The 23,436-nt window shown below is 50.0% G+C and overlaps 1 protein-coding gene across 6 annotated transcripts in view; it reads left to right on the top strand.

Annotated features, from left to right (window-relative positions):
- OGDH (oxoglutarate dehydrogenase) overlaps positions 1-23,436 on the top strand; it is a 587,498-nt gene that overhangs the window by 382,559 nt on the left and 181,503 nt on the right. For all 6 annotated transcript variants that reach the window (XM_085636081.1, XM_085636083.1, XM_085636078.1 and 3 more), the window contains 2 exons: positions 2-152; positions 253-380. In XM_085636081.1, coding sequence (XP_085492207.1) covers positions 2-152; positions 253-380 — 279 coding nt within the window. The remainder of the gene's footprint in view (position 1; positions 153-252; positions 381-23,436) is intronic.

The raw sequence follows: 23,436 nt of genomic DNA, 5'->3' as shown, positions 1-23,436 counted from the left end.
GGTCTTAGCCGGATTTTGAAAACCAGAGGAGAAATGGTTAAGAACAGGACTATAGATTGGGCGCTGGCAGAGTACATGGCATTTGGCTCCCTCCTAAAGGAGGGCATCCATATCCGTTTGAGTGGGCAAGATGTTGAGAGGGGTACCTTCAGGTAGGTCTTAGTGACGCGATCCTCATTATTTAACTCATAGACCTGCTGCAGCTGTGTGCTATGTTTTAGTAGTAGCCTGATATATTTCTCCTTTACCCAGTCACCGTCACCATGTGCTTCATGACCAGAACGTGGACAAGCGAACCTGCATCCCAATGAACCATCTGTGGCCGAACCAGGCTCCTTATACAGTGTGCAACAGTTCTCTCTCTGAATATGGCGTCCTTGGTAAGAGGAAGCAGAGGCCTTCAAGGTGTCTTTGACTTGTGACTGTCACTAGTGGTTCTATTCTCAAGTAGGTCTACTGTAACGGGCATCGATGTCCTTAAAGAAGTATTTCTTGCTTGGGGATTAGCGGTGCCCTTACTAGTTATGGATCCCGAAATATTAGAGCCCGTCAGCAGATGTATTCATCGTATGTTAGTACATTTATGCTAAATTCTTTTTAGACATTCACTAACATTGTTGACTGTTGCTAAAGCATTTTACAAATGTTATTCGTTATAATTAAAAGCTTAGTTCATGATTACCATCTGTTTCCATACATGTAACCTTCGCCGTGAGGTGTAGATCAGGCCTGGGTGTAGTTCGCGGAGTTTCGCTATGCGGAACTCCGCGAAGTGACAAAAAAAAAACTCTGCAGAGTTCCGCAAGTGGCGGAGTGCAGTGCGAACTGCCATCTGCGCTGGTCTTCCTGCCGCTCGGGTAGAAATTGTACCCGAGTGGCAGCATGCGCTTGCAAACTTACTGTTCTCGAGCGGGGGGAAAAACCCTGCTGCACTACGAGGAGTGGTGTTTTCTGCGGTGCATGGAGTGCCGAAAACTCAGTGAGCGGAGTTCACCTCCCAGGCCTAGTGTAGATGAGCTTTTACACCATAGATGTCTTCTAGATGCCCATACAATGCATATATCCCGTCATCTAGGGGTTGGCGTCGGAAGGTGCTACTTGTTTTGTTTTAATATATATAAATGGGTGTGTGTGAATAACCAGATCCTCTGGGCTTGGGCTACAACCCCCTTGTGTGTGTGTGAGCGCAACCTTTTGTACATATCGTGATGATATTTTCAGAAGTTAACTTGTATAATAGTAACTTTTTGAGCCAGTAATATTTGGGATAAAAACAGGCGCATACCGGAATTAAGATCAGATTGGTAGCTTCCTTTGTGGCTGACTAAATCCATTAGCTCCGAGTACACCAGCCGGTCCTTGCCCTCACCCTAACGCGTGTCTTTTTGTTAAACCAGTTCTTGATCGTCTTATGTAAGGTCCTACATCGAGATGTCTTTGTAATGACCCATTATTGGTTCATGTATCAAACCATTGAAGGTAAAGCCGATTGGCCTTCTTTTTCTTGGGCAATCTTATATTTAGCAACATTAATTCATGGTACATTGTGATCTTATCAGTTCTTGAGTGCTTTTTCCTGAATTTTTCGGGAGATAGCTCCAGGAAATTAACGTTTATGTGGCCCAAGATTGTTGTCGTTGTAACTGGGTTCTGGAAAGCTACCTTATTTAATTGCATGCTGGGAAACAAGTGCCCTATTTCGGTGTTGAAGGGAAAGATTGTGACCGAATGACTCCATGGCTAAGAAAAATGGCATTAATTCATCACCAAATAAGTACCTATTCTGACCGGTGCAGATAATTCTAAATTGACAACCAATCTGTTGTGCCCCTCTTTTTTGCATAACGTGTATGGGCCCTGCCCTCTGGTTCATACAGGGCTACCTCCCATCTTATTCTTCATTACCAGTGATATATACAGTCGGCAAAAGATAAGTTTCAAGCAGCTTCTCAGCAGATACTAGAGCAGTGGTCTTCAAACTCTTTAATGCTGCGCTCCCCCCCCCCCCCCCCCCCCCCCCCGTGAAACAAAAGGATTTAAACCACTAAACATGTTAGTGATGGCCCATTACACAGTGGCTTACGCTTTCTAAGCACTGTTATAATGAGCTTGGCTGCCACCCCCCAGTGTGACGACCCCTGTATTAGAGTAAACCAGTTAAAAGCTAGTCCATCATTTTTCCTAATGTGTGTTTAGATAAGCATCCTGGTGCCTTTCAGACTAAATTGTCATGAAGTGGCCCTCTAGTGACTCCAAAAGCAACATGATCCTAAGATGCAGGACATGTGGAACTGTATGATTTGTTCTGGTACAGCTCTCTGCTGATTCTTCACCTATAGAATCGCCTCCAGGCAACAGACTGAATCCAGAATAGTTGCAATAGCTGTCCTGTGCCAACAGGCGACTCTGCAGCTCTTACCTGACTCAGGTGCCTCTGCATGTGTGATGTCAGTGATTCGTATATGGCATCATACCAGTGCTCTAACATTGCTTCTGTTTTCTTCCACGCCCTTTGATACAGATCCTGGGTATCTCTCTGTCCCAAAATCATTTTTGCTGCATGAAATCTCTTCTCGATTCACATACTTTATACAATTTCACCCTCTAGTGATTTGATCCAGAGGTGTCTTAACTCGTAAAAGTTTTCTTAGTGTGAGTCGGCATAGGCGAAGCCCTTGCATAATGTAGACAGTAATTCCGCAATGCCATATGAGTGCCCACCATCTTAGATTCTTTTTCTGCAGTTGGGTATGCAAGTGCATCACAAAGGCTCCCGACTATTTTGTCAAATAGTCAAGAATACCTCGAAGGAAAATGGAAAACTCTCGAGGTGATCAAGATTGAAACTGGAGTGTGTTTTTTTTCAGGGTTTTGTCAGCGGGATTTCACATGGTCTGAGAATGGTATCTGGTCAACTTAGGGATTCTTGGGGTTCATCAAGACCATGCTCTTTAAATTCTCTCCAAACTGACAGAGTTCACCCTAAACAAAAAACTGCCAGTATGTGTGTTTTATATTCCAAGAGACCCTAAGGTGGAGTACTGCTTTCCGTGCGCACTGTCCTAATTCTGAGACCAGATTCTTTGAGCATACTGGGCACCCAGAGGCATGGCTAGGTTGTCAGAGCTATAAAAATGAGGGGTGTTGCGTCATGGAGGAGATGGGTTTCTCCGACATCAACATCTAGGACGTGGAAGCACAGGGGAAACATCCAGCCATCAGCCTTGAAAAGTAGTTCACAGGAGGTTGAATAACATGGACAAGAATCTGAGCCTACAGTGCTGCATGCCTGAAAGTCCCCTGAGGGGCCCAAAAGACAAGACACCCAAGTTACCCCCCAACACGCTGAAGCACAAGTCTTTGAGTGAAGTTAAATCACAAAATGTCAAGCCCTCTATCCTGGAAAAAAAGGAGGAGCTCAAGAGACTCCACTTCTTGGGTGAGAGAAGACCACCAGTAAGAATTTGCTGAAGGGTGTCACCTCAGCTGAAGAAGACAATCCAGGATGAAGGGGTAAGGAGGCAAAGGGGCCCCGAAAAGGAAAGTCCCAATAGGGGAGAACACTAAAACCTCCAATGTCGTAGAAGTTGGGAGGAAGAAGAGGGCTTTTGAGACCAAGACAGAATGCGTAATGCAAAAAAGAAAGTTCTTGAGGAAACTGGCCCCACACTTAGAGCTCCTAAGGTTTTAGGTATTAAACTGAGACGGGACACACAAATTACGGCGATAGCACAGGACACATAGATGGAAGAAGTGTACATTTTCACTCAGGGTGATTTACATACCCGAGGAAGAAATCTCGTGGGAAGATGTCAGGACAGACTCACCACAGGAAGAAAAAGAAATGTATCCGTCCGAGACCTTCTGTGAGAAAGTGGCTCTGTATATCCTGTTCCTTAATAGGTACAGGGTGTACAGAGTCCACAGACCCCAAGGGTTTAACAGAGGTTAAAGTTAGATATAACCTTACTCTCCAAAGTGGTAGCCTGGTCGAGCAGTAAGGCAGTATCAGAGGACGTGTAAAGCATTTGTTGTACACACTCAGTCAGCAAATAGTTCCACACACTCAATAACTGAACTCTAGGCCAATGGTTTGTATATAAGAAATATATGCTTGTTTTATTTTAGAACCAACACTTGGAATTAAAATATACTGTTCGAGGCATATGAGCTGCAGATTGTACACTTAGCATAGGTCGCCATCTGGTGTTGGGCCCGGATGTTTGCAGTTTGTTTTTCTTCTTGGACCGTCTTTGGAAGTCACGAGTTTGGTGACTCCTCCTTCGGTCCGTACTGCGCATGGGCTTCGGCTCCATCCTCAGATTGTTTTTTTCCGCCATCGGGCTCGGATGTGATACTTCGTACTCCGGCTTCGAACTTCTACGGTTCCAGCCTCGACGGAAAATCCTCGATTCTTCGAGTTCCTTCATCATCTTCATCTCTCGAAGCGGCACTTTTTCCATCCCGTACATCGACACCGGCCTTCGGGCCCTCCGCGACTCCGGTCCCGGCCGATGGAAAGGACTCCGTTTAAAAAGTGCCCAAAATGTGGGTCTAAATTTCCCCACACCGACCTCCATCAGGTGTGTAACCTTTGCCTCTCTCCGGAACACGAGGCTCGAGACTGCCCCGCCTGCAAGTCTTTTCGATCGAAGAAAACGATCCGAGATCGAAGGGCTCGACGCACCATGGCGCACTCATCCTCGACAGCTCCACCGGACATCTTCGGAGACGACGCCGAAGCTTCGGGGCAGACACACACCGAACTGGGAGAAGACATCGTCAGCGCTTCCGAGGCCGACGACTCCGACCTGGAGGACGTAACACCAGGACAGCGGGCCGTGAGTACAATGCCCCCTCCCAGCCCCGCACCGAAAACCAAAGAGACTCCGGTTACTCCCTCGCCTGCCGGCCTGGGCAAAACCAAAACCAAAGCCTCGATCACCCCACCTTCGGGCCCGGTGTCGAAGCACTCAAAGTCTCACGGCAGCTCGGGATCGAGCCAGCCGACGCCCGGTGCCGATAAACACCACTCGGCACCGAAGCCTGCAAAATCCAGCTCGACTCCGAAACCACCGGTGCCGAAGCCTGGACACTCGGCGCCGACCAAACACAAACAGAAATCGGTCGGCACCGACGCTCCGGCGCCGAAACAGCATTCGACGCCGAAACACACGGAGACCTCCAAAAAGCAGGGCGTACACAGAACATCGAAACCTCCGGTTCCGAAATCGCCGGTGCCGACAGACGACTCGGCGCCATTGGCTCTGTTTACACCAGACCCTTTACAAAAGACTTTGTCCAGAGATCCAAAGACTGGACTTTTGACTGTGATTACTAAGAAGCGTCGCCTTGAGGCTCCGGCTCCTCCTCCTCCACCCAAAAAGAGGGACTCAGCTACTTCTCCCCTTAGAGTACCCTCCCCACTGCCACCCCCCCTCCCACCACCACCCCCTCCACCTTTACCTCACTACGATCCGGCCCCATCCCCAGACCCGGATGACGGGGACCCGGACAATGACCCAGGGGACGCCCCAATGGATCCCACTCCACCAGGGACCCCAGATCCATGGGAGGATTATAATAACCCTGATGTACCCAATGTACCTCAAGACGACCTATACCCATCAAGGCCGTCTCCTCCAGAGGACTCTTTAGGGTTTCACCATTTAGTGCAGAGAGCAGCACACTACCATGGGGTGGACATGCACACGGAACCAGTGGAAGAAGACTTCCTACTGGATACATTTGATTTACAAGATCGTTCCACTGCTATTTTACCCATGCTTAAGGGTGTCACCAAGCACGCTACAGAGGTATTCAAAGACCCTGTCAGAGCCAGAGTACTAAACCCTAGAATAGAGAAGAAGTACAAGGCGGCACCCACAGACCCTGCATACATCAAGGGCCCTGCTCCTCTAGATTCCCTAGTTGTCTCCACAGCTAGAAAGCGGGCTAACTCCCAATCCTCAGGAGATGCCCCACCACCAGACAAGGAATCTAAACTTCTGGACGCGTCTGGTAAACGCACCGCCTACCAGGCTGCAAACATGTGGCGCATTGCAAATACACAAGCACTGCTTGCGCGATATGATAGAGCACACTATGATGAATTAGAGGCTCTTATGCAGCACCTTCCAGAGAAATACAAACGCCAAGCTCATGACCTGATACAGGAGGGCAAACTAATCACAAACACCTCCATTAAGTGTGCCCTCGATGCAGCAGACACTGCTTCTAGAGCCATAAACACCAGTGTCCTGCTTCGCCGCCATGCCTGGCTCAGGATATCAGGGTTCAAGCCTGAAGTCCAGACATCAATACTTAATCACACCTTTGACCAGCAAACACTCTTTGGCCCAAAGGTAGACGAAGCGCTCGAAAAAATGAAGAAAGATACAGACACAGCGAAGTCTATGGGAGCGCTCCAGACCCAAGCCTCTAAGCGTTCCTTTCGACGCTCGTCCTTTCGTGGCACAGGTAGAGGCTCCTCCACCGATAATGCCTCTACCTCCTACAAATCCCCTCCTCAAAATACCTTTTCAAAGGGCAACCAAAGAGGTGGTTACAGAGGCAACAACAATAAGGGCAGGGGCAAAACCAACAATACCCGTTCTGCCACCCCACCCGCACAATGACTCCCCTTCGCTCCCCCCAGACCATTCCACTCCGGTCGGGGGCAGACTACAAGATTTTATCCACGTATGGGAGTCCATAACATCGGACAAATGGGTGACCCAAATCATTCGGTCAGGGTACTGCCTCGAGCTAACATCTACCCCACCCAATATCCCACCAAGGCACCGTCCAATGTCCCAAGAGCATTCCACACTGCTCAAACAAGAGGTACTCTCGCTCCTCCAGAAACACGCCATAGAGCAGGTACCCGACAATCAACGAAATCTAGGGGTCTACTCCCTATATTTCTTAATCCCAAAGAAAGACGAGACCCTCAGACCCATTCTGGATCTCCGGCCTCTAAATGCCTACATACATTCAGACCACTTTCACATGGTCACCTTACAACAAGTCCTCCCACTCCTCTGCCAGGGAGACTTTCTCACAACACTGGATCTGAAAGACGCGTACTTTCACATTCCAATACACCCCTCTCACAGAAAATACCTCCGGTTCGTGGTGGACGGGCAACATTACCAATTCAAGGTTCTCCCCTTCGGGGTCACCACTGCACCACGGGTGTTTACCAAATGCCTAGCAGTAGTAGCAGCACACCTCAGACGTCAACATGTTCACGTCTTCCCTTACTTAGACGACTGGCTCATAAAAGCCGCGTCCTACCACCAATGCGTGCAGCATACAAACAGCACCATCCAACTGCTTCATCAGCTAGGCTTCACGGTGAACTACCAAAAGTCCCACCTCATACCATCTCACACAAAGCAATATCTCGGGGCCACCATAGACACCTCAAAAGGTATTGCCTATCCAAACTCAGCCAGAATCACAAGCATTCTAGCCTTACGCAAAATATTCCTTCCTCAACACTCTCTACCAGCAAGAGTGTTTATGAAGCTCATAGGGATGATGGCGTCTTGCATCTTCATAGTGCCCCATGCAAGACTCCACATGCGTCCACTTCAGGAGTGCCTAGCACAACAGTGGAACCAGGCCCAGGGTCAGCTGACGGATCTGGTGTTGGTGGACGGCCGCACACATCACTCTCTGCAGTGGTGGAACACCACAAACCTTTCCAAGGGACGGCCGTTCCTGGACCCGGTTCCCCAAGTGACTCTAACAGCGGACGCATCGCTCTCCGGCTGGGGAGCGCACCTCTTACACCTCACAATGCAAGGTCTATGGACGCCACAGCAAAAAACGCTCCACATCAACCATCTGGAGCTTTTGGCGATCTTTCTAGCCCTAAAATCTTTCCAAAAGCAGATTTCAGGCAAAGCAGTCCTCATTCGCACAGACAACATGACTGCGATGTATTATATACAGAAACAGGGGGGGACACACTCTCCCCAGCTCTCCCGCTTAGCCCAGAGCATATGGAGATGGGCAATTCCCCAAAACATTTTTCTCCTGGCACAACATGTTCCAGGCGTACAAAACACCATAGCAGATCTGCTCAGCAGACAGACTCAACAACTACACGAATGGGAACTGCATCCACAAGTTCTTCACCCATTCTTCCGACAGTGGGGGCATCCTCAAATAGACCTCTTCGCCACCCACGAAAACAAAAAATGCCGAAGCTTCGCCGCCAGATACCCACACCCATTGTCCAAGGGCAATGCGATATGGATGAACTGGTCAGGCAGATTTGCATACGCCTTTCCACCTCTCCCACTAATTCCATTAGTGGTCAGGAAACTACAACAGCACTCCCTCACACTCATTCTGGTAGCTCCCACGTGGGCCAGACAGCCGTGGTACACCACGCTACTACAACTATCAGTGGTACCACATCAAAAACTGCACCTTTCCCCATGCCTCCTAACCCAGAACCATGGAGAAATCAGGCACCCGGACCCAGCTCAGCTCAACCTGGCGATCTGGCTCCTGAAATCTTAGAATTCGGGTACCTTAACCTTCCCCCTGATTGCATGAACATCATCATGGAAGCCAGACGTCCTACCACTAGAGCATGCTATGCCGCAAAGTGGAAAAGATTTGTAATGTACTGCCGTAACAATACAATCAACCCTCTAGATGCATCCATACAACACATCATATGCTATCTGCTCCATCTTCACAGGTGTAACCTGGCGTATTCATCCATACGCCTACACCTAGCAGCGATCGCTGCCTATCTACAAAACAGACAGCATTTGTCACTCTTCAGAGTGCCCGCTATTAAAGCCTTCATGGAAGGCCTCAAACGAGTAATTCCTCCCAGGGCACCACCCTCCCCTGTATGGAATCTAAATTTGGTCCTTACACGACTAATGGGTCCGCCCTTCGAACCAATGCACAAATGTGAGCTACAATTTCTCACCTGGAAAACAGCTTTCCTTGTAGCTATCACTTCCCTTAGAAGGGTTGGTGAAATACAAGCGTTCACCATACAGGAACCTTACATACAAATGCATCACAGCAAGGTCATACTTCGAACTAATCCGAAGTTCCTGCCCAAAGTCATTACCCCCTTCCACCTCAATCAATCAGTGGAATTACCTGTCTTCTTTTCGCAACCCCAATCTGTTGCGGAAAGGGCCTTACACACACTAGATGTGAAAAGAGCGTTGCTATATTACATACAAAGAACGCAACCCTTCAGGAAGACCAAACAGTTGTTCGTTTCCTTTTCTCCACCACATAAAGGCAACCCCATCTCAAAATCAGGGATAGCTAGGTGGATTGTAAAATGCATACAAATTTGCTATCAGAAGGCAAAGAGAACATTATCTGTTCCCCCTAAAGCCCACTCTACAAGAAAGTTAGGGGCTTCTATGGCTTTTCTAGGGAATATACCCTTAGATGACATATGCAAGGCAGCCACATGGTCTACACCGCACACATTCACAAAACACTACTGTGTAGATGTGCATTCCCAGCAGCAAGCTAGGGTGGGCCAGGCTGTACTAAAAACACTCTTTCAAACAGCTGCAGCGGATACCGGTGGTCGCCGCTAAGGTTGGGTACTGCTATATAATCTATGCTAAGTGTACAATCTGCAGCTCATATGCCTCGAACGGAATATGCTACTTACCAGTATGCATCTGTTCTTGGCATGTAGAGCTGCAGAGTTGTACACGCCCACCCGCCTCCCCGGCTACCTGTATCCGTTCCAGTCCATCTTATTTAGATACAACACACATGGGTTTCTCACTGTTATTACTACGCTCCATCATTTCCCTGTTGGCGAAAAACAATCTGAGGATGGAGCCGAAGCCCATGCGCAGTACGGACCGAAGGAGGAGTCACCAAACTCGTGACTTCCAAAGACGGTCCAAGAAGAAAAACAAACTGCAAACATCCGGGCCCAACACCAGATGGCGACCTATGCTAAGTGTACAACTCTGCAGCTCTACATGCCAAGAACAGATGCATACTGGTAAGTAGCATATTCCTTCTCGACAGGAGATGTTTCATAAAAATACTTTTGAATATGCAATAGACTTTTGAGTAAACAGTTACAAATAGTTGCAGTAGGCAACTCTATTTCTAAACACAATACATTGAGCTCAATGATAAATTCAAATTATATGCAACAGATTACTTTTTAGATTACTTTTGTAATTACAGGCTTGGATCCTAGATCCAGTCCTGGGTCAGTTCTCAGAATCAGCTGTTGAAAGTCGACTTTGGTACTGTAATGATTTTTAACTAATATTTAGCTATTTCAAAAGTGAGCACTTAGAAAATATTTCAGAGCAAACAATCAATGATTCCCTATGGAAGGAAATGTAGGTTATCGTTACTTTTGTAATCCAGTACTGGGTGTCTAGACTTAGTACTGGGACATTTATCCAAAACAGGTAAGTATAGTTGTGGGTACTTTTCAGAGTCAGTGCTGGTCACCAAGATCCAGCACTGGGAGCTCACCTAAGAGCAGGTGAGTAAATTCGTTTTTGTCACTCGGCTGATTTTTGGTGATTATTTGAAGTTTTGAAAAGTCCACACTTAGAAGAATTTTCAAGCAAAAGCCAGTCAATGTTACCCTATGAGAAAAATGAAGTTAGCGGTTTAAGGGTAAGTACTCGACTGGCAGAGTTGAAGTTCTGGGCATAGACTCAGGGGTCCCCCAGTGTCAGGTAGGTACAGTTAGTTCACCCTCAGCGGTTTCAGGACGGCCGGGTGCAGAGAGAGTTAGGCCCAATGTTATCCTATGAGGGATAGGGGGGGCCTTGGTTGGTGGCTGCTGTCTCGCAAGCCACGTGGCTGTGGGAGCTGGGCTCCTGGTCACTTACTCAGGGCAAGTGGGGAAGTAGGTTAGAGTAGAGTTTTCACTGCCAGGGCCACTCGGGCGGCTGGCTGCAGGGTGCTTTTGAGCCGTCGGTCGCTCAATTGATTTCTATGGGAAATCTCCGGTTTGGAAAAAGACTGCAGGCTCGGGGACGAGGACTCTTCGGGTGCCACCACCACTTCGAGGGGTAAGTTGGGTAGTTGAAGGATGGGTAGGTACCCCGGGATTGGGCACAGAGGGCAGTGGGGCGCTGGGTGCAGGGGTGCCTTTTGATGTCGGAAATCTTACCCTCTTGTTGATCGCGGTTGGGGTGGCACTCTGTTCTGAGGCTGCAAGCTTCTTCAGGATAGTCGAGGGGGGGTCCTTGGGTGCCGGACTCGGGGTCACAGTCGCCGTGGGGTCGTCCTCGTGGGTTTAGTTCACTCCGGCACCGGCCAGGCTTGGCGGGTGCAGAGTGGGCTGGGATCGCGGTTCCGGGCTGCTGCCATGGGTGAAAGGTAGGTTTTGAGTAGAGCCTCTACTCATGGGAGTCCCAGGGAATCAGAGTTTAAAGGTAGCCAGGTCCTCCGGGGTTTCTGAGGTTGCTGGTCACAAGAGTTGCCGCGCTGGAGCAGGAGCAGGTTCGAGGGTCGACAGGCCGGTAGGGCTGGGGCCAAAGCAGTTGGTGTTTTCATCTTTTTAGCAGCTGCAGGGCAGGTCTTTGTTCTTCTTGCTCTTCTTGTAGTTTCGGATCTGGGGAAGGAAGGTTCAGGGTGCCCCTAAATACTAGATTTAGGGGCGTTACAGGTAGGTGCTGGACAGGGACCAATGGGTCCCTGTCCTGAGGTGGGTACACCCCCTATCCTGCCTCTCTCCTGTGGGAGGGGGGCAGTAGCCTAATCCTGATTGGGTAGTGCTTCCTATCTTCAAGATGGCGAGAGCCCGGGGATGTGCTTCACCTCGCCTCCCCCACCTGAGGGGTGGGGTTGGCAGGCTGGCACATTCCTTGTCCTTATTTGGGGTTTCCGGCCAAGCTTCCCGCCAGAGTGGGGGGTTGCAGTGGCCTGGGGAAACTCACAGAGGCGGCATGCCTTTGAAGCTTCCCCCTGCCCATCCTGGGGGAGGAGATTTAGCACCTCGCCCAGGATGTGCATTGTTGCAGGCCCAGGAGAGCAGGGGCTCTCCTACCCAGGGGTCCAGCAACATGTCTGGTGTGTGGCAGCCTAGGCAGCCTCAGCACAGACGTTGATTGTAGGTTAGGTTTTAGAGGGCATCTCTAAGATGCCCTCTGGGGTGCTTTGCACATTAAATCCCACACTGGCATCAGTGGGGGTTTAATGTGCTGAGAAGTTCGATACCAAACTCCTCAGTCTTCAGGGCTGCCTTTATGGTGCTGTGGAGTTCATGTTTGACGAGCTCCCAGCACCATGTACTCTGAAAGGGCAGCACTGCACTTACAGAGCCCAGGAATGGACCTGGGTACTGTAGGGGCACAGGGCTCCTGCGCCCACACCATTGGTATAGGGCACCCAGCTAGAGGGGTGGCTGATGTATGCTATGGCAGTGTAGGTGTGGGCATGGTACACAGGGATGTGTGCCATGTCGACTCTCTGTTTTGTCTTGCACCCAGACACTCAGCCTGCAAGAGCAGTGTGTGTGTGTTAGGGTACAGGGCCTGTAAGGGTGGCACAATAAGTGCTGCAGCCCTTAGAGGCCTTCCCTGGTCACAAGGCCCTGGGTACCTAGGGTACCATTTACCAGGGGCTGACATGTGGCCAGGGTTTGCCAATTTGGGTTTTGTCTATTAGGCAGTTTTTTTTAGGGAAGGAACACAGGCCCTGGGCACCTGATTGGCAGGAACCCAGGGCACAACAAGGAAAAGTGCATCAGCTATTAGGCAAAAAGGGGGGGGGGGTTACTGCAACAAAAACCCACTTTCCTACACAAGCCCCCCCCCCCCGCCCAAAGGCCAGGAGACTTCTGCCCACGCTGGGAGAGTCTACCTAGTCTTTCAGGCGAGGAAGAGTTGGAAGTGGTTTGAAAGTTGCAGGGCCTACTCTGCCTTATATCCTTTTGTCCAGGTCAGTACCTTTGGGAAGCTGGCCTGTCTTATTAGTCTCAGGACCTAACTCCCAAGGCTCCTCTCCTTGTCTTTTAGTGTCCTTGTCCCATTTTCCTATTTTGGGTTTTGAGGTGCATACCTCTGTAAATTCTAACTTAGCCAGGGCTAGGCCCAGCTTACCCACAGAGGTTACCCACAACTTGAGCAACCCCACCATGACCAATAAGGTCAGGGGGCCTGACTTGCTATTTGGCAGGGGGTTAGGCCACCATGCCAAGGATAGGGCTGCCATGAAGGCTAACACCCAGCAGAGGCTGCTGACAGCTGTCAGTGCCCAGAACCACACCTTTAGCTCCTGACTGGCAAGTGAGGGGGCTATCTTATAAGTCTCTTTGGGTCCTGGTTGTTGGTCTGTTTGAGGGTGGGGGGTCACCACTCTTTGTGGTGAGCACCCTTTCTCCACCCTCTGTTCTGCCATCTGAGGAGCCACTAACTCAGGTTGGACAGTTGCCTGACTAGTCAGGTCTTGTTGTTGGTTAGGGGGGGGCTGTACCAGTGCCATTGTTTGGGTCTTCCCTCACTGGGATAGAATCTCCCTGGCCCTCTGGAACTGTGGCTAACAGTTGCCCACCTTTCCTAATCTGTTTCTTCTCACTCTTTTGGGGCTCAGCTGAGCTAACTGCAGGTTGAGCGCCCACAGGTTCTTTGAGTGAGGCCTGGCATTGGGCCAGCACCTCTCTCTGGCTCAGTTCCACCTCTAAGTGATCATTCCCCAAGAGACAATCAAGGGGGGAGGTTTTTACTGACTATCACTTTTCTCCATCTAAGGGATCCAGCTGTGGCTAGGGGCACTATAGCCACAGGCCTAACAGTGACTCCCCCTGGGACAGTTCTCACCCTTCTTGTTTCCCCTGGGACATATTGGTGTGGGAATACCAACCTGTCATGCACCACAGTGTGACTGGCACAGGTATCTCTCAGGGCAGTGGCTGGGATTCCATTCACCAGTAGGTGGTGGAAGTGCCTACTCCCCTCTGGGATCTCCAGCTTGCTTCTTGGGCCCATTCCCCAGTTGAAAGCTAGGAGGACTTCCTCATCTGAGGACCCTCCCTCACAAGCTACACTGGCAACCCCTGGGGCTACACTAGTCACCCCTGGAGTTGTACTGGGGATTTTGTTTTTAGGACAGCTAGAGTCCTTGGTGTGGTGTCCAGACTTCTGACAGTTGTAACACCATATCATGTTGGGATCCCAATTCCTACCTTGGTACCCTGGTTTAGTTTGTGAGGTGTCTTGGGGCCCACCCTCCTGGACAGGTTTTTGGGGGGCTACCTGGGACTCCTTACTTTTATCCGCAATGGGTTCACTCTCTTTCTTTTGGGGAGGCTTTGGGACCCCTTTGTTTTGGTCACCCCCAGTGGACGTCCTAGTTACCCTAGTCTTGACCCAGTGGTCTGCCTTCTTTCCCAATTCTTGGGGAGAAATTAGACCTAGGTCTACCAAATGCTGATGCAACTTTCCATTTGTGCAGTTACTTAATATATGTTCCTTCATGAATAAATTGTACAATCCAGTAAAATCCTGCACACCATGTCCAGCTAACCAACCATCCAGTGTCTTCACTGAGAAATCTACAAAATCAATCCAGGACTTGGTCTGGGTTTTATGACCCCCCCCCCCCCCCCCCCTGAATCTAATTCTATACTCCTCAGTGGTGAATCCAAATCCCTCAATCAGAGCTTTCTTCATGAGGTCATAGGATCCTGCCTCTGGCCCAGAAAGGGTCAGAAGCCTGTCTCTGCAGTTACCAGAGAACAGCTCCCACAGGAGTGCCCCCCCAGAGAGGTTTCTTTACTTTTCTAATATCACAAGCCCTCTCAAAGGCTGTGAACCATTTGGTGATATCATCACCTTCCTCAAATTTAGGGACAATCCCTTTGGGGATTTTAAGATCAGAAGTTTCCTCCCTATCCTTGTTTTTATTATTGCTGCCACCATTGATGGGTGCTAACCCCATCTCTCTCCTTTCTTTTTCTAGAGCCAGGAACCTGGACTCTAGCTCTACTCTTTTGGCCAGCCTTGCTAAAAGGCTGTCCTCTTCACTGGTGGGTCCCCCAGTGTTCTCTGGGACCAGAGCCACCTGTGTGGTCTCTAGGTGCCCAGATGCTAATCCTTTGGTTGGAGGGTATGGGTGCCCTCTCCTCCCTAGGGAACAGCATGGGGGGGTTATTATCCACCTCCCCTGCTTCCCTTTCCTCATCTGACTGGCCATCACCATGTTCAGATGGGTGGTCCTTAGCATACTCAGCCAAGAGCTCCTGGAGCCCTAATTTGGTTGGATGCAGGCCCATTTGTAAATCTTTAAGTTTGCATAAGGACCTCAATTCCTTGAAAGACAAGTGTAAGTAAGGTGTGAGGTCGAGCTCCTCCACCAGGTCCATGTTATTATTATCACTAATAGCTGGGTTTGTTTGAGACATTCTAACCTGACAGTTCTAACCCTCTACCCTGACTACAGGGACTTATTTTTCTAAAATTCTAATGGGACTTAAGCAAGGCCCTAGCAAAACTTTTAGTAATTTTGGAAAAGACCAATCAGAATTCTAAAGACAATTTTTAAGAGTTCTGTCGTGTGATCAGATGGTAACCAAGTAGTCCAACAAATGCAAGTTTGTATCCCACCGCTGCCACCAATGTGAGAAAGTGGCTCTGTATATCCTGTTCCTTAATAGGTACAGGGTGTACAGAGTCCACAGACCCCAAGGGTTTAACAGAGGTTAAAGTTAGATATAACCTTACTCTCCAAAGTGGTAGCCTGGTCGAGCAGTAAGGCAGTATCAGAGGACGTGTGAAGCATTTGTTGTACACACTCAGTCAGCAAATAGTTCCACACACTCAATAACTGAACTCTAGGCCAATGGTTTGTATATCAAAAATATATGCTTGTTTTTTTTTTAGAACCAACACTTGGAATTAAAATATACTGTAGGAGAGTAGGGTCTGCTATCCTATGGTCACCCCAAATTTTTGCTTTTTGCTTCACTGGTTTTTGACATATTGAGGCTGTGGGCCTGCCAATCAGACCCCCCGCCTGCTGTTCTCTCTACTAAATTGACACTGTGCACCCTAGGTGCATAACCTATTGGAATTGGATCACCCTGTGAGCCCCTGTACCAGTGTACACTAGGTACCCAGGGCATTGGTGTATCTAAGGCCTACCTGGGGCTGAAGCATGTATTATGCCACCCCTGGCCTGGCCTGGCCTAACAAATTTGACACAACTGGCTGATCACTCAGCTGGGGTAAGTTGGTGTAACCACCTCTTACTTAGGTGTAGTATACCTATACCTAACCTTAAATGGGACACCTGGTAACCTATAAGTCACTCCTATGGCAGGCCTTAACAATCCTGAAGGCAGAGTGCTTGGTTCCATGTGAGATGGTGCTCTGGCATGAGCTGAGCCTGTCTGCAGTGGTCGGAACAACTTCCTTCTACTGTTTCCAGATATCGTCATACCATATACTCTTAAGTGCATTATGAACCTCGCGGTTAAATGCTAACTTTGGTTTGGCTTTATCAAAACATGTCGAGTAAGGTGTCATACGAATTGGAATACTAACCCCTCGCCAATTCTGGTGACGGGGTTAGCATTCCACCCTTCTAGAGGGACACGACATGTACAGTACCTGAAACCCGGGTAAAATCAGACATAGCCTCAGCTCCACAAAATGGATGCTGCCACCACAGACACAAGTCTGCCCTCCTGCTGCTGGGAGTCCTTCCAGCTTGGGAGGTGTGGACAAAGGGTTTCCTGCCAGGGGAGGTGCGTGCACCACCCCAGACAGGATTTTGTGTATTGGTCAGGTAGGGCTTGAATAGAACCAGACATGCCTGAGGCTCACAAGGAGCCTCGGTGCATATGCCAGTTCAAACCGGTCCTGGGGCACACCAGTCCCGGGCCTGGGGCGAGCTGGACAAAGGATTGGGGGTGTAACCACCCCCCTTCCTGGTCCCACCCTTAGGGAGGGACCTAGCAGGTAGTCCGGCCCCTAGAATCCGCTTAAAGGTAGGAGCTGTGTCCTAAGACTTCAGACATCCTGGAATCAACTTGAAACTAAGAAGAAGACGGGAACTTCGACGCTCTGCCGCACAGAGGACTGAAGCCAATCTCCCCTGTGGTCAGGGAGTGACCACCTTGCTAACGCAAGCACCATCCAGCGAATCAACGTCTGCTTTGCCGCCGCCTCCCGCCGGAGCCCGAGCCCAGAGACTGACAAGACCTGGACCTCCAGACCTCTCACCGCCCGATCCACAGTCCCTGAAAAGAGGAGCCCCGTGGAGGCACCGAGACACGTGGAGCCAGCCATCTTGGAACGACTACGACAAGCTGACAAGTGCAACAACCGAGGCTCCCTCCAAGTTGTGCTTTGGGATCTGAGAAGCCCAACATCCGAGCAGCATCTGCACCAAAGGTGAGCCCTCCAGCATCTCCACGATCTGCGTGGGGCCCTTCTGCATTTTGCCACTCGACACGCCTAACCGGTTGCTGGCCCGCTGGCTAGTGGCCATCTTGGCGACGAACTACAAGAAATACACCGCTGGTCTGGCTGCTCCAGACTGGCCCTTGCTCCCCTCCAAAGGAGCAGCCCCTCTGACCTTGCTGGTCAGAACCATCCGCTTATTTCAACTCCTACAACAATTGCTTTTGCCAAGGCTTGTTTGCTTCGATCAAGTCGCCGACAGCGAGAGCCTGCGTGGGACAGCTCGTGAACCGACTCCTGGACGTCGTCGACCTTCAGGGACCACGTGGCTGCAGAGACAAGCTACACCTTTCTTCCTGTTTGCACCCGACCTCGCCTGGTACCCACCTGGTGCCACGCTGGTCACTGGCTAGTGACTATGAACACTGTCCCCTCTGCTTACAGGTCTTCAACATCTCCGATCCACTCTTGGATCCACCGCATCTCTTCCAGACCGACCGCCTGCAGCATCTTTGTCCACAGGCTCCACGGAACAGATAGAAGAAACCCGACGCACTTCGACGCCTATGCACCCGCTTCCTGTGGGTGAGGTAAAGCTGGCACTCCGGTGCCCAAGTGTAGAGAATCATCTCTAGTGTCTGTGTTTCCAATCTTAAGTCCCTAGTCCATCCGGAAGATCCTCTTTGCAGTAACTTTGTACTTTTTACGCACCCATTGAAACCTATGGGAGCCCGCGTGTGACTATTTGCTCTGCACACGCGACCCGTGGACCTCCTGGTCACTAACTGAAGTTAGCTCCTTGTAGGCCCAGCGATTCTAGAGGCCCTAGGCCTTTTCCCTTTTCTGTTCGTGGTACTTATACCACTATTTTAGTATATGGTTTGAGTGGCCACCAGGGCCTATCCATATAAAGTGCAACTTCTGTGTATTCTACTGTAATCTTGTTTGACGATTTGTGCTCCTGTGCTCATAAAGAGACTAGGGGTTACTTTGAGAAATAAATACATATATTTTGAATATATATCTGTGTGGTGTCCTTTCATTGGTATAAAAGGGGGTTACTATTGGGAAAACAGCTGGCTTAACACGCTTCACGAGTTTAGCCTCAAAGACTGCTTAGCCTACGCTACCACTAGGGCAGCTAGTCCGAAAAGGTTGACTTACAACCACACCATAAGGGTTGCTTGGCATGGTACAAGGTGGTCACTTTAACTAGTGAACATCATATACCAGGCCAACTTCTCACATATACTTTCTCGACAGATGTTTCATAAAAATACTTTTGGATATGCAATAGACTTTTGAGTAAACAGTTACAAATAGTTGCAGTAGGCAACTCTATTTCTAAACACAATACATTGAGCTCAATGATAAATTCAAATTATATGCAACAGATTACTTTTTAGATTACTTTTGTAATTCCAGGCTTGGATCCTAGATCCAGTCCTGGGTCAGTTCTCAGAATCAGCTGTTGAAAGTCGACTTTGGTACTGTAATGATTTTTAACTAATATTTAGCTATTTCAAAAGTGAGCACTTAGAAAATATTTCAGAGCAAACAATCAATGATTCCCTATGGAAGGAAATATAGGTTACAGGTACAGTAGGTTATCGTTACTTTTGTAATCCAGTACTGGGTGTCTAGACTTAGTACTGGGACATTTATCCAAAACAGGTAAGTAATTACGTTTTCAGATGTTATACGATTTTTGAGGAATATTTAGAAATTGCAGAAATCAACACTTAGAAGAAATTTCACAGAAAAGCAGTCAATGGTTTCCAATGGAAGGAAAATGAGTTAAAGGTAAGTATAGTTGTGGGTACTTTTCAGAGGCAGTGCTGGGCACCAAGATCCAGCACTGGGAGCTCACCTAAGAGCAGGTGAGTAAATTCGTTTTTGTCACTCGGCTGATTTTTGGTGAGTATTTGAAGTTTTGAAAAGTCCACACTTAGAAGAATTTTCAAGCAAAAGCCAGTCAATGTTACCCTATGAGAAAAATGAAGTTAGCGGTTTAAGGGTAAGTACTCGACTGGCAGAGTTGAAGTTCTGGGCATAGACTCAGGGGTCCCCCAGTGTCAGGTAGGTAGTTAGTTCACCCTCAGCGGTTTCAGGACGGCCGGGTGCAGAGAGTTAGGCCCAATGTTATCCTATGAGGGATAGGGGGGGCCTTGGTTGGTGGCTGCTGTCTCGCAAGCCACGTGGCTGTGGGAGCTGGGCTCCTGGTCACTTACTCAGGGCAAGTGGGGAAGTAGGTTAGAGTAGAGTTTTCACTGCCAGGGCCACTCGGGCGGCTGGCTGCAGGGTGCTTTTGAGCCGTCGGTCGCTCAATTGATTTCTATGGGAAATCTCCGGTTTGGAAAAAGACTGCAGGCTCGGGGACGAGGACTCTTCGGGTGCCACCACCACTTCGAGGGGTAAGTTGGGTAGTTGAAGGATAGGTAGGTACCCCGGGATTGGGCACAGAGGGCCGTGGGGCGCTGGGTGCAGGGGTGCCTTTTGATGTCGGAAATCTTACCCTCTTGTTGATTGCGGTTGGGGTGGCACTCTGTTCTGAGGCTGCAAGCTTCTTCAGGATAGTCGAGGGGGGGTCCTTGGGTGCCGGACTCTGGGTCACAGTCGCCGTGGGGTCGTCCTCGTGGGTTTAATTCACTCCGGCACTGGCCAGGCTTGGCGGGTGCAGAGTGGGCTGGGATCGCGGTTCCGGGCTGCTGCCAGGGGTGAAAGGTAGGTTTTGAGTAGAGCCTCTACTCATGGGAGTCCCAGGGAATCAGAGTTTAAAGGTAGCCAGGTCCTCCGGGGTTTCTGAGGTTGCTGGCCACAAGAGTTGCCGCGCTGGAGCAGGAGCAGGTTCGAGGGTCGACAGGCCGGTAGGGCTGGGGCCAAAGCAGTTGGTGTCTTACTCTTTTTAGCAGCTGCAGGGCAGGTCTTTGTTCTTCTTGCTCTTCTTGTAGTTTCGAATCTGGGATCTGGGGAAGGAAGGTTCAGGGTGCCCCTAAATACTAGATTTAGGGGCGTTACAGGTAGGTGCTGGGCAGGGACCAATGGGTCCCTGTCCTGGGGTGGGTACACCCCCTATCCTGCCTCTCTCCTGTGGGAGGGGAGCAGTAGCCTAATCCTGATAGGGTAGGGCTTCCCATTTTCAAGATGGCGAGAGCCCGGGGATGTGCTTCACCTCGCCTCCCCCACCTGAGGGGTGGGGTTGGCAGGCTGGCACATTCCTTGTCCTTATTTGGGGTTTCCGGCCAAGCTTCCCGCCAGAGTGGGGGGTTGCAGTGGCCTGGGGAAACTCACAGAGGCGGCATGCCTTTGAAGCTTCCCCCTGCCCATCCTGGGGGAGGAGATTTAGCACCTCGCCCAGGATGTGCATTGTTGCAGGCCCAGGAGAGCAGGGGCTCTCCTACCCAGGGGTCCAGCAACATGTCTGGTGTGTGGCAGCCTAGGCAGCCTCAGCACAGACGTGGATTGTAGGTTAGGTTTTAGAGGGCATCTCTAAGATGCCCTCTGGGGTGCTTTGCACATTAAATCCCACACTGGCATCAGTGTGGGTTTAATGTGCTGAGAAGTTCGATACCAAACTCCTCAGTCTTCAGGGCTGCCTTTATGGTGCTGTGGAGTTCATGTTTGACGAGCTCCCAGCACCATGTACTCTGAAAGGGCAGCACTGCACTTACAGAGCCCAGGAATGGACCTGGGTACTGTAGGGGCACAGGGCTCCTGCGCCCACACCATTGGTATAGGGCACCCAGCTAGAGGGGTGGCTGATGTATGCTATGGCAGTGTAGGTGTGGGCATGGTACACAGGGATGTGTGCCATGTCGACTCTCTGTTTTGTCTTGCACCCAGACACTCAGCCTGCAAGAGCAGTGTGTGTGTGTTAGGGTACAGGGCCTGTAAGGGTGGCACAATAAGTGCTGCAGCCCTTAGAGGCCTTCCCTGGTCACAAGGCCCTGGGTACCTAGGGTACCATTTACCAGGGGCTGACATGTGGCCAGGGTTTGCCAATTTGGGTTTTGTCTATTAGGCAGTTTTTTTTAGGGAAGGAACACAGGCCCTGGGCACCTGATTGGCAGGAACCCAGGGCACAACAAGGAAAAGTGCATCAGCTATTAGGCAAAAAGGGGGGGGGGGTTACTGCAACAAAAACCCACTTTCCTACACAAGCCCCCCCCCCCCGCCCAAAGGCCAGGAGACTTCTGCCCACGCTGGGAGAGTCTACCTAGTCTTTCAGGCGAGGAAGAGTTGGAAGTGGTTTGAAAGTTGCAGGGCCTACTCTGCCTTATATCCTTTTGTCCAGGTCAGTACCTTTGGGAAGCTGGCCTGTCTTATTAGTCTCAGGACCTAACTCCCAAGGCTCCTCTCCTTGTCTTTTAGTGTCCTTGTCCCATTTTCCTATTTTGGGTTTTGAGGTGCATACCTCTGTAAATTCTAACTTAGCCAGGGCTAGGCCCAGCTTACCCACAGAGGTTACCCACAACTTGAGCAACCCCACCATGACCAATAAGGTCAGGGGGCCTGACTTGCTATTTGGCAGGGGGTTAGGCCACCATGCCAAGGATAGGGCTGCCATGAAGGCTAACACCCAGCAGAGGCTGCTGACAGCTGTCAGTGCCCAGAACCACACCTTTAGCTCCTGACTGGCAAGTGAGGGGGCTATCTTATAAGTCTCTTTGGGTCCTGGTTGTTGGTCTGTTTGAGGGTGGGGGGTCACCACTCTTTGTGGTGAGCACCCTTTCTCCACCCTCTGTTCTGCCATCTGAGGAGCCACTAACTCAGGTTGGACAGTTGCCTGACTAGTCAGGTCTTGTTGTTGGTTAGGGGGGGGCTGTACCAGTGCCATTGTTTGGGTCTTCCCTCACTGGGATAGAATCTCCCTGGCCCTCTGGAACTGTGGCTAACAGTTGCCCACCTTTCCTAATCTGTTTCTTCTCACTCTTTTGGGGCTCAGCTGAGCTAACTGCAGGTTGAGCGCCCACAGGTTCTTTGAGTGAGGCCTGGCATTGGGCCAGCACCTCTCTCTGGCTCAGTTCCACCTCTAAGTGATCATTCCCCAAGAGACAATCAAGGGGGGAGGTTTTTACTGACTATCACTTTTCTCCATCTAAGGGATCCAGCTGTGGCTAGGGGCACTATAGCCACAGGCCTAACAGTGACTCCCCCTGGGACAGTTCTCACCCTTCTTGTTTCCCCTGGGACATATTGGTGTGGGAATACCAACCTGTCATGCACCACAGTGTGACTGGCACAGGTATCTCTCAGGGCAGTGGCTGGGATTCCATTCACCAGTAGGTGGTGGAAGTGCCTACTCCCCTCTGGGATCTCCAGCTTGCTTCTTGGGCCCATTCCCCAGTTGAAAGCTAGGAGGACTTCCTCATCTGAGGACCCTCCCTCACAAGCTACACTGGCAACCCCTGGGGCTACACTAGTCACCCCTGGAGTTGTACTGGGGATTTTGTTTTTAGGACAGCTAGAGTCCTTGGTGTGGTGTCCAGACTTCTGACAGTTGTAACACCATATCATGTTGGGATCCCAATTCCTACCTTGGTACCCTGGTTTAGTTTGTGAGGTGTCTTGGGGCCCACCCTCCTGGACAGGTTTTTGGGGGGCTACCTGGGACTCCTTACTTTTATCCGCAATGGGTTCACTCTCTTTCTTTTGGGGAGGCTTTGGGACCCCTTTGTTTTGGTCACCCCCAGTGGACGTCCTAGTTACCCTAGTCTTGACCCAGTGGTCTGCCTTCTTTCCCAATTCTTGGGGAGAAATTAGACCTAGGTCTACCAAATGCTGATGCAACTTTCCATTTGTGCAGTTACTTAATATATGTTCCTTCATGAATAAATTGTACAATCCAGTAAAATCCTGCACACCATGTCCAGCTAACCAACCATCCAGTGTCTTCACTGAGAAATCTACAAAATCAATCCAGGACTTGGTCTGGGTTTTATGACCCCCCCCCCCCCCCCCCCCCTGAATCTAATTCTATACTCCTCAGTGGTGAATCCAAATCCCTCAATCAGAGCTTTCTTCATGAGGTCATAGGATC

Source organism: Triturus cristatus, chromosome 11 (genome assembly GCF_964204655.1).
Source record: "Triturus cristatus chromosome 11, aTriCri1.1, whole genome shotgun sequence".
NCBI classification, from domain to species: Eukaryota; Metazoa; Chordata; class Amphibia; order Caudata; family Salamandridae; genus Triturus; species Triturus cristatus.
This window is presented reverse-complemented; position numbering and strand designations above follow the sequence as displayed.